At 46.9% G+C, this 11,394-nt stretch overlaps 1 protein-coding gene across 4 annotated transcripts in view; it reads left to right on the forward strand.

Moving 5' to 3' along the window:
• The window catches only part of Eomes (eomesodermin), a 9,642-nt gene extending 1,986 nt beyond the window's left edge, over positions 1–7,656 (forward strand). Inside the window, exons 2-7 of one of the 4 annotated variants that reach the window (XR_002380835.1) lie at positions 357–511; positions 1,167–1,288; positions 1,922–2,080; positions 2,166–2,227; positions 4,493–5,190; positions 6,628–7,656. Coding sequence is in view for 3 of the 4 variants with exons in the window: in XM_021206452.1 (XP_021062111.1) it covers positions 357–511; positions 1,167–1,288; positions 1,922–2,080; positions 2,166–2,227; positions 4,294–5,032 (1,237 nt within the window). In the remaining variant the exon portion in view is untranslated. Of the gene's footprint in view, positions 1–356; positions 512–1,166; positions 1,289–1,921; positions 2,081–2,165; positions 2,228–4,293; positions 6,185–6,627 lie in introns of those variants that run through there. The other 3 variants (XM_029543766.1, XM_021206452.1, XM_021206453.1) reach the window with 3 other exon arrangements.
• The last annotated feature ends 3,738 nt before the right edge of the window (positions 7,657–11,394 follow it).

Here is an 11,394-nt window from a genome sequence, read left to right on the forward strand (position 1 = left end):
AGAGAGAGAGAGAGAGAGAGAGAGAGAGAGAGAGAGAGAGAGAGAGAGAGAGAGAGAGGGCGCGCTCTGGCCTAATGTTTTCAGTCACCTGTGTCTTTAAAAATAATTTTAGACATTTCAGAAAGAAACCTAGTAGGTACCTGAAAGTAGATGGATATCTCAGAAGCACGTGAATTAGGGAAAATACTGATTTGGAGGCTGTTCCAAATAAACTTGTCAATTTAAAACCATTTTCTTAGTTTCAGGCCGTAGTAGCCATTTTTGTTTGTTTGCTGGTTATTGCAGACTCCTCATGTGTCCGGGAGGGACCAGAGCCGCTACTTAAATCATTTCCTCTGGTTCTGTTCTTTGCACAGGCGCATGTTTCCTTTCTTGAGCTTCAACATAAACGGACTCAACCCCACCGCCCACTACAATGTTTTCGTGGAAGTGGTTCTGGCCGACCCTAATCACTGGCGCTTCCAGGGGGGCAAGTGGGTGACCTGCGGCAAAGCGGACAATAACATGCAGGGTGAGGAGAGAGGGGGCCTGGGCCGGGAAGAGATCGGAGCCTCAGTGTTGCACCAGCCACATTTAAATCAAGCATGTCACCTCAACCTGGGGCATGGAGATGTTAGCATGAGCTGCCTTCTGCCGCTGGAGAGAAATTTACTCCGTCATTTTTCTTGTTTCTCATATAGCAAACCTTTACCTTGACCCAATGAGGCTATGTTTGAGAAATGAATAGCCAAATGAAGTTCTGGGTTTGGGGAAAGTTCCTGGCATTTTAGAATTCTCTTGAGAAAGCCCAGGCCACCTTTAACTTAATCTATAAAAGTTAAGTACTCGATGAGGCACTTCCCCTCCAGCTTAAGGTCTCAGACCAACAACCAAGAACCATCCTCTCTCCTCTCCACTCTGTTTTTTTTTTTTTTTTAAGTTTGAAGAGGCTGGTGGTTGGAATACCTTGATTAAGGAAGGCTGGAAGCACCCTGGCCCGGGAGGAGTGACTGGAGTCCCGCTGGGATCCACTGATTTCAGCCGCCTGACCTCCCAAGAGGAGGCTGCCTCCCAAGAGGAGGCTGCCTCAGCAAACCCAAGCCTAGCCAACAGACATCCTCCCCAACCCGCCTGGGTGAAGGCTGTCTCCTTTCATTTGCTTATGTATCCTTTCATTTTCCTCTTAGGCAATAAGATGTACGTTCACCCAGAATCTCCTAACACTGGCTCCCACTGGATGAGGCAGGAGATTTCCTTTGGGAAGTTAAAACTCACCAATAACAAAGGCGCAAACAATAACAACACACAGGTAGGGAGACTTGGAAGAGCCTGTGTCTTCTGGCCTGGGCCTCTTGGACAGCTCATCCTTTTGTCACTGTGCTTAGCTAAGTATTTACAGTTGTGACTTTGCTCAATTTTAAATGTATTTATGTACCTGTGTCATTTGTACTTTCTTACTACTATGCATAGAAACATCAAAATTTAGGGGGGGCGGGAGCTTGGGGAGCCAAAAGGAAAGAGTATCTATCAAATACACAGACACTCTGTTTTTGTTTTGGTTGTTTTTTTGTTTGTTTGTTTGTTTCTTATCTTGGGGAGTGGGTCTTGTATACCTAGCCTGGGCTGGCCTTGAACTGCTGACCCTCCTACCTCCCAGTCTCAGATGCTCTGCCATTCCAGGTTCAGAGTTAGGACTTTTAAGTTGAAAGTGTTAATCTCAAGGATCTTAAACCTTAAAACAAAATCTTTAAAAAACCAAAAAAACAAATAAACAAAGAACTCCCCACCCACCCACCCCAAAAAAACAAAAAACAAAAAACAAAAACAAAAAAGAAAGCTGTAGTTGGTAGGGAGCAAGCAGAAGTTCTGTCTCAAAATGTACAGTTTGTTAAAACCTGCTTTTTAGACCTCTGAAAGCCTCCCTTTTCTGTCCTATCCCCAGATGATAGTGTTGCAGTCGTTGCACAAATACCAGCCGAGGCTGCACATCGTGGAGGTGACAGAGGACGGTGTGGAGGACTTGAATGAGCCTTCTAAGACCCAGACCTTCACCTTCTCAGAGACACAGTTCATCGCTGTGACTGCTTACCAAAACACAGATGTGAGTGCCCCGTGAGCCACTGGAGCCTCTCAAGCTAGTTCTAGCCAGATAAAGCACTCAGTTACTATTCTTCTCCCCTGTTTAGATCACCCAGCTAAAGATCGACCATAACCCCTTTGCCAAAGGCTTCCGTGACAACTATGATTCGTAAGTACTGCTTTCCTTCGAGCATGGTCATCTCCCTCTAAATGACAAACGTATGAGACTCCAGGCTACCTGCAACTTGCTGTGGAGTTGACATGACCTTGAATTTAGGATCTCTCTGCCTCAGTCCCCCCTAGCCCTGAGCTCACCAGCATGGGCTGCCACACCCAGGCTTTGTGTGAACTAGACAATCATTCTGTCAATGGAGTTTCATCTTTGAGGCCATTTGCTGGGTCACCTTTAACAGGAAATGAATCATCATTTCCCTGAGGACATGTTTAGTATGACATTTTATATTTGGGATTTTTTTTTTTCTTAGCTGTTTTTTTTTTTGCCTATTTTTGCTGAAACACACACAGACACACACACACACAAACACACACACATGTACTGGAGATTGAACTCAGGGCTTTGTATGTACAAGGCAAGCACTCTGCCATTGAGCTATAGCTCTAGCCCTATTTTTGCATATATTGGCCTCGAACATTCTTGCTTCAATTTTTTTTTTTTTAAAAACAGGTTTAGTTAAAGAATGTTCAAGACTTAAACATGAAGTTTCTTTTTCTTTTCTGCACTTAAATAGGGATTTGAATTTTTTTTAGAATCTCCATTACTTATGTCCATTTGTTATGATTATAAAAAGATAAAGAAATATAAGAATATTCTATGGGGGTGTGGTGAGGTGTGGGGAAAGGGGATGTCTCGGTGGGCCCATGCTGAGGCATCCCCTCACAATGAGGGACTAGGCACAAGATGATACAGTATACAATAGAGTTTATTTAGGGCATGGGGAGGGGAGTTAAGAGGGTAGTAGAGGCAGAGAGAGGGAAAGAGTAGAGAAGTAGAGGCCGGCCATGACCACATGGAGACAGGTGGGGAAGGGAATGGGGAGCAAGGGGGAGCAAGGGAGCAAGAGGCAAGAGAGAGGAGGGGGGCAAGCAGCCCCTTTTGTAGTGGGCCAGGCCTACCTGGCTGTTGCCAGGTAACTATGGGAAGGAGCAGACCTGGTTGTTGCCAGGTAACTATAGGGGTGGAGCTTAGACAGAATGCTAACACCATTCCCTTTTTACATTTGATCCAACATTTATTTATCTATTTTTATTTATTTATTCTTGGTTGTTTTGAGTCATTATCCATGTTGAGTCAGCATATAGCCTTGGCTGTCCTGGAACTCTCTCTGTAGACCAGGCTGGCCTCAAACTCAGATCCACCTGCCTCTGCTCTCGAAAGCTGGGATCAAAGGTGGGTGCCATCACCTTCCAGCCCAACTTTTATTTTTTAAAAAAAGGTTTTATTTTTAATTATGTACATTTGTGTCTCTATGTGGGTGTGTGCATGTGGGTGCCAGTTGGCCAAAGGTTTCAGACCCCTTAGAGCAGGGGTGACAGGTGGCTGTCAGTCAGCTGATGTGTGTGCTTCGAACCAAACTCTAGTCTTCCTCAAAAGCGGTTCTTGACCTTCTAGCTCCTGATCCAACTTTAAAAAAAGCATCACTAGCAGGATTTCCCCCCTCCTTTTGTGTCACAAGAGGAAAAAAAAAAAACCCGAAAGGATACTGTTTTTCACAACATTTGATTCTCTCGGCCCTGCTTCTTGCCATGTCTGCAGGCATTCTGTCCGCCCCGTTGATTAGGGAGGGTTGTTCTAGCCCCTTGTGTTTGAGGACTTACTTGTACAGTAGATTTTCCATATTTATTTATTTTGAGACAGGGTCTCATGTGATTCAAACTCAAACTGGCTCTGTAGCTCCAATGACTTTTCACCTCTGACCTCCAGCCTCCACCTCCCCAGTGCTGGGATTACAGGCCTCTGCCACCATGTCTGATTTATGGAGAGCTTCAGACAGACCTAGGCTTGTGTCTGTACTGTGAAGGCTAGCCTTCGACCCAATGATCCCAGTTTCCCATAGGAAATATCTGACCCCTGGAGGAAGTGTCCTCTTAAGGGGTGGGGAATCCACTCTGTTCTCACAATCAGCAGCACGACTCTCTAGTTTCTGGGAGGCAGCATGTTTGGGGACAACGTGAGGGTTGTCTTTTTATTTTTAAGTGTCTCTCTTTATATTGTAGCATGTACACGGCTTCAGAAAATGACAGGTTAACTCCATCTCCCACGGATTCTCCTAGATCCCATCAGATTGTCCCTGGAGGTCGGTACGGCGTTCAAAACTTCTTCCCGGAGCCCTTTGTCAACACTTTGCCTCAAGCCCGATATTATAACGGTGAGAGAACCGTGCCACAGACCAACGGCCTCCTCTCACCTCAACAGAGCGAAGAGGTGGCCAACCCTCCCCAGCGGTGGCTTGTCACGCCTGTCCAGCAACCTGTGACCAACAAGCTAGACATCGGTTCTTATGAATCTGAATACACTTCCAGTACCTTGCTCCCATATGGTATTAAGTCCTTGCCCCTGCAGACATCCCATGCTCTGGGGTATTACCCTGACCCGACCTTCCCTGCTATGGCAGGGTGGGGAGGCCGCGGCGCATATCAGAGGAAGATGGCAGCTGGACTACCTTGGACATCCAGAATGAGCCCACCTGTCTTCCCAGAAGATCAGCTCGCCAAGGAAAAAGTCAAAGAAGAGATTAGCTCCTCCTGGATAGAGACCCCCCCCTCCATCAAGTCTCTAGACTCCACCGACTCCGGGGTGTACAACAGCGCTTGCAAGAGAAAGCGCCTGTCTCCCAGCACCCCCAGCAATGGAAACTCGCCCCCCATAAAGTGTGAGGACATTAACACTGAGGAATACAGTAAAGACGCCTCGAAAGGCATGGGGGCTTATTATGCTTTTTACACAACTCCCTAGAGCATTATTTTAACCGCTAACGTTTCCAGATGGACCTGGTGGTGTTTCGTTGTTTTCTTTGCCTAGGTTACCAAAAAGACTTTTGCCTTCCACCTTTGATGTATCCTGTTTTGTGCAATTCTCTGAGGGAAGGCGCCAAAGCTTTGCCATGGCCGCAGGTAACTAACTAACTGAAGCAGACCTAGCGTTGGTTTCTTTCTTTGTAAAATAAAGTGAATGGAGGACTCAGGAGTGTTTTAAAACTCAAAAGGTCGTTCAAGGTGCTGAACTGACTCATTTATGGGAAATGAGAAAGGTTCAGAAAAAGCAGGCTATGAAGAACAAGTGCCCGGTGCTATTAAATGAGTTTTAAAAACAAGAAAATATGACAAAAACAAACAAACAAACACCCCCAACTTTGGCTGCTCTCATTTCTACTCATAAATCTTAAAGCAAACAGCAGCCCAGAGGGTTAAAATACTTTTTGCTTCGGGAAGAGAAGGGTTGGGCCTTGAGTTAACAGTGGGCTCTTCACAGATATCTTCTGCCAGGGCCCAAAGAGGCTAAGCCTGAGAGTCAAGTGGGGAAAACAAGCAAACAAACAAACAAACCTGATGTTTAAGTGGCTAGCTAGTATTCGCTGCCTTCAATTCCTTGCAGAATTTTGGAATAAACCATTTGTTGTAGGGCTGGCTCTTTGTGGCTGGGATGGATGACCCGTAGAAGGCAGGAGGATCAAAAAGAAAGGGAGAAATTAAGTGTACAATTGTATGTTTAGACACCTTAGAATATTCTGGAATATATTGTACAAATTCAACTGCCTAAGTATCAGATTAAAAACAATGTAAAATTGGTGCTTTGGCGTTGTAAAGAATTTGCAAAACCACAACTGCAGTTAAGAGGAGGGTTTCATATCTTGGAGATATTCTGTCCACTTCACCAAGTACTCAGCTGCCTCCGTATGCACTTCTACACACTTACGGAAAAACCCTGCTTAATCCTCTTTCCTTGGTCATCCCCACTTACCCCTTCGCTAAATGTGAAAAAAAAAATGCAGTATGACGTCACAGTTCCTATAGGCTTTTTAGAGATTCTGAATTTTTATGTACAGTCGTAAGTCATTTTTAATAAATGTGGTTCAATAAGGGAACGAGTATAGCTCTGTCTTCTGTACTATGGATTTTATTTATTTAACTTTGTTTCTTTCTGCTCCCTTTCCAGAGTGAACAGTCTCTCTCTCTCTCTCTCTCTCTCTCTCTCTCTCTCTCTCTCTCTCTCTCTCTCTCTCTCTCTCTCTCTCTCTCTCTCTCTCTCTCACACACACACACACACACACACACACACACACACCTTCCCCATCCACAGAAGGCTCTAGAATCTTAACTAGCTACTGAGATCGTGAGTGGTGGGCAGGGAATGCTTCTCCCCAACCCCACAGATGAACGGGATCTACTTCCTTGCCCTACTAGGAAGTGTGGACAGTGTGTGGGGGGTGGGGGTGGGGAAGGAGTGTTTGCCCTGGAAATGCAAGACTCCGCTCTGCAGGCTTAATCCTAGCTTCCGATCCTCCGCCCCTGGCCCTTAGTCATTCAGTTCTTTTCCTGGGTTTACTTTAGGCGACCAGTTCGTAGACCCACGTAAGCGCCATGGGAACCCCCGTGGCCATTCGAGAGCCTACGAGTTCCGGGTCCCTTAAGCACCGCAGGGGGAGATATTAGCGCACCCTATTGCGCCCATCTGCGGTTTTCCGCGGATGTCCTCGCTCGCCTTACTCTCAGCTAAATTTCATCCAGGACTCGGGACTTGGGCGCGGCAGCCACAAAGAAGTTTTCCATTCGTCTGGTACACTGCAGTTCTGCAAACAGCAGTTGGCCAGCGGTGCATCTCGGTTTTAGTTATTAACCCCGGACGGGGAAGGGCACCCCAGGCCCTCACTGAACCCTAGGTGTGCGGAAGACTAAGCAGTTAGGGGAAGAGGGCTCTCCCCGCCCCCTGCCAGACGTCCCGCCGGGCTATCTGCAGACGGCTTAAAGCCCAGCTTGCAAACCCTTGGAGCCCCTTCTCATCCTGGGGTAAAGGTCTAGCTGGGAGGGTCATTTTAACTGCGGAGCGCGGAAATGCAGCTGCTAAGAGGATTAGCTGTGGGGAGGCAAGCAATCAGTCGGGCCCTCCTCCCCTTCTGCGCCCAATTAAGGTTGCCAGAGATATACCTGAACTGTGGACAGTCTTTCCTGTCCTCCAAACTTCTGGGACCAGAGCACCGCCACGAACTTGGGGGCCCCACAAACTCCGCATTTTCAAGACTCTTTGGCAAAGCCGCCCCGACTTTTCCCAGAGTGCCAGGTGTGTGTAGTCTCTAGAGATTTGCTTTTTAATGTGTGTTCGTGTGGGCAGCTGATTTGGGAGAAAGATGTATAGTTGGCCCAACCTAGTCAGTACCAACTTACTGCACCCACGTCCAACGGTTGGTGTATCCGGAGTGTCAAATGATGTTCTGCTGTTTCTGTCTTTAAAAAAAAAAAAAAAGAAAAAAGAAAAAAAAGAAAATGCTAATCGCGCGCCGGAATAAAGAGGACTCTGGCCCTAGTCTATTTCAAGTCTTGTATATTTTTGCACCGTACAGTAAAAAGAATCCGGTACTTGTGAAAAGTCCCTCACAGTGTTTAATAGAAACATAAATGGCTGAGTGGCCCCAATTAACACCTTGTGATAAGGCATTCCTAAGATGGAGTGTCAGACACCAAATTGTGAAGAGATGTATCTAATTAATCCTCCTAGGATGACACCGATAAACAAGCCTCCATTTAAATAAAGATCAAGGTCTGGGAACCCGGCTGGCTTGTTTACACTTCCCACCCGGGCCCTGCGCTCTTTTGCGCGGGCACAGGGCCGTTCGCCCGCGCGAGGCTGAAATAGCGGCTGGGGGTGAGTGGAGGCGTCTGCTGGGTCGCCCAAGTTCGCTTGTCCTCAGCTCTTGCTATAAACAAAAGCATTTACTTAAACAGACAAACTGCAACGGACCAGTAAAAATAGGCACAAACCCCAAAACGATTCGTGGTTGGAAATATGTCTTCGTCGCTGAACAGCCTGGTTTTCTAGATAAAAAGGAAAGGTATAAAAAAGCGCGTCAGCAATCCCCGTATTAATTGTTTTACTTTGGGGGAAATTCGGAACAGGACCTTCTTCCCTCCCTCATCCCGTTGCAAGTTACTTCTCGGCGGATGCAGGTTTTCTATGCAGCGGTGTAAAGTCAAGAATTGCTGGGGTGGAGGGTGTGCCCTGAGCGTGGGCGGGAGGATGCTTCCGATACCTGGAAGGAAAACTGGGAGAGGAGGGAAGAACCCCCAAAAGAGTTTGGGGTCCAAAGGGGAAACTGCTGGTCAGTTGACCTTCATCTTGACCGGTGTTCGGACTGCGGTTGGAGCCGGCTTACCGCTGTCATTTATGTCTCAACCTCAAGGAATGCTGATGTTCCAAATTTCCTGTTAGTCTGACCCCGTTTCCCTCCTTTCTAACTAAGCTTTAAAGCCGGAATGAAGAAGGCGGGAGGCTCAAACCGGAGTCGAGGATGGTTGTGGGGGAAGAGATCCAACCGAGGTTAGGAGGGAGAGAGAGAGAGAGAGAGAGAGAGAGAGAGAGAGAGAGAGAGAGAATGAGAATCCCTGCAGGTGTCATGGAAATGCTGGCGAACGGAAACATCCCAGATACTCTACCCACATTCTGCCGCCGGTAGGAACACTAACTTCCTGGCTTTGAAGTCCTGGCTTTTTACACATTTGGACGTTGCTTCCATATGCTTCCTGGGACGCACCTCCACTCCGCTGTGTCCGGATTTCAAAAATCATGCTTTCACCCGGTGAAGATGTCTAAACAACCCGAAGAATTTTAAAATCGCATTTGAAAAAACAAACAAGCAAAAAAAAAACAAACAAAAACAACCAAACAAAAGCCCCTATTGTTGCTGCACCCGAAGGAACTCCTCCACTCCCAGCCACGTCCTTGGGCCTCAAGTTTGGATTTTCAGACAACAGCTTGAGACTGACAGAAGAGGCCCGGTCCTGCTGTGGTCCAGGAGGTTAACCGGATCCCTTCCCGCCTGTGCAGACACCAGGCCGGCTCGCTCCGGACTTGCATCACGGCCGCCTGGGAGAGCCCAAGGTGGACTTCATTTCCTCAGCGCTCAAGCTGGGCTATTACAGTCTGAAAGTGTGAAGTGGCAGACACCTTCTCTTCATTTTGCTTTTTTTTTTTTTTTTTTTTTTTTTTTTGAGACAGGGCCTCGAGCTGCTTGTCTTTTAACTCGGCTGGGGCGGGGCGGGGGTAACCGAGGATGACTCTTGAACCCTTCGTCTTCCTGCTTCTCATTTTTTGAGACAGGTTCTCACACTAGAACACCGGCTGGTCTTAAAGTCAAGGTAATCCCCCTGCCACACTTCCCGTATGCTGAGATTACAAGGATGAGCCACCTCGAGGGAACTCACACACCTCTTAGGTCCACGTCATCCTGTGCATGGAGCACCCACATGCAGCTCTCCACGGGAAGAATTTGGCCCCCAGAGTACTTCGTGCCAGATGAAGCTCTGCCACCGATGCCCGCCAGGGTAGCTGTTTATTTTAGGCAGCACTCGCACTCCTAATCCTTTCAAACACCCAAAACGTGCGTTTACAAAGCCGGGTCTGGGGTGTGGATGACTGTCCAAAGCTCGCTGCCTGGGCTGCTCTGCGGGTGCTCTCCGCCATCTGGTGGACACAGCGAGTAACTCTCCCAGCTAAAAAAACAAACCGACTTCTTCCCACTAGGCAGAGGGCAAACCCCCGTGAATGTGTCTTTGTTCATTCCAGCTTACAGTAGCTTACAAGCTTCTTGATATAGGGAGGGAGCCCGGGATTTAGACCCTTAGACCAGCTTTCTTGGCTGCAATGTCCGCCGCTCGGGTTTGTTTCCTCATCGGTGACACCGAAGGGTTTTTCTGTGTAGCCATGGCTGTCATGGAACTGTAGCTAGGCTGTAGCTAGGCTGGCCTCAGACTGTTCTTGTACCGCCTCTGCTGCCTGAGTGCTGGGGTTAAAGACAGGCATCACCGTGCCTGGGTTAAATTACTAGTTTGTTTTACAGTAATGATCGTTATTGCATGTTAACTGAACATGCAATTTCACTGGGATATTTCCAAACACTTTGGTCATGCCATCCTCCTAAATACACTGTATCCGCATCTCTCATCCACATACTCCTTCCCAAAGATCCCTGTACCATCAGGGTCATTTTCTTTGCTCTTAGTCCTAGTTCCTGCATGTGAGAAGAAACTTGAAACATTGTTTTTCTGTATTTGGTTTATTCTCCTGCAGATAAATGGCATGCTTCCTTCTCCATGCCTGAGTAATTCCACATTGTGTAAACACACCATATTTTCTTTGTCAGCTAACCTGTTGATGGACTCCTAAGCTGACCCCATAGCTTGGCTACTGTCAGTAGAGCAACAGTAGCTATAGGTATAAGTATATCTCTATTTTGAAAGAGGATTATTTTTCTTTTTTGTTTCTAAGTGCATGCCGACACATACACATGGATACTATGTGCATGCCTACAAGATAACATCAGATCCCTGGGAGCTGGAGTTACAGGTGTTTGTGAGCCATCTGATATGGACACTGGGACCAGAACTGGGTTCTATGCCAAGAGCTGCAAGCACTCTTAACCACTAAAGTAACTGTTGCAGCTCCCCAGCCAATGTAACTTTTTATGAATGTAAGATCACACACAGTTAGAGGCCTTCTGAGTCCCTCTGCTTCAGAACTACTGTTATGAACATCATATAAAGGGAAGTTGAAATGAAGAATCCCATTCTGGTGTTTGAAAGCTTTACCACCCCACCCCACCCCACCCCCTTTAATGTATGCATGTCCCACTGCAGGAGCTCCCACCTGCCTGTGTTTCGGAATTGCTTTAAGAAGCGTTTTCATAATAGAGTGTATTTACAACTTAGGTGCAATGCGGAGAGTGATTGACAAACTGCATGGTAATTGGAAATTTTATCATCCCAATGTTTTCCCCTAAAAGCAACCTTCTCTCAGGCTCCGAATCTTCTGGATAGCGGTTTTTAATGAGCGTTCCTTACATGTAAGCTTTCTTACAGTCGTGCATACCTGCATCTCATGACTAGACAGAGAGTATGGGGAAAATGAGACTGGTACTCATAGCTTTAGCAATCCCAACAGCTCTTACAGATTTGTTTCTAACACTGAGCACTGGTCCCAAAGGAGCAGTGTAGAGAAAGTGCCTATGATGGTTGGCTTTCATTGTCAATTTGGTACAATCTAGAGTCACCTGGGAAGAAAGTCTCAGAGAGGACATTAGGTTGGCCTGTGGACAAGTCTGTGGGGGG

This window comes from Mus pahari, chromosome 10 (assembly GCF_900095145.1).
Source record: "Mus pahari chromosome 10, PAHARI_EIJ_v1.1, whole genome shotgun sequence".
NCBI classification, from domain to species: Eukaryota; Metazoa; Chordata; class Mammalia; order Rodentia; family Muridae; genus Mus; species Mus pahari.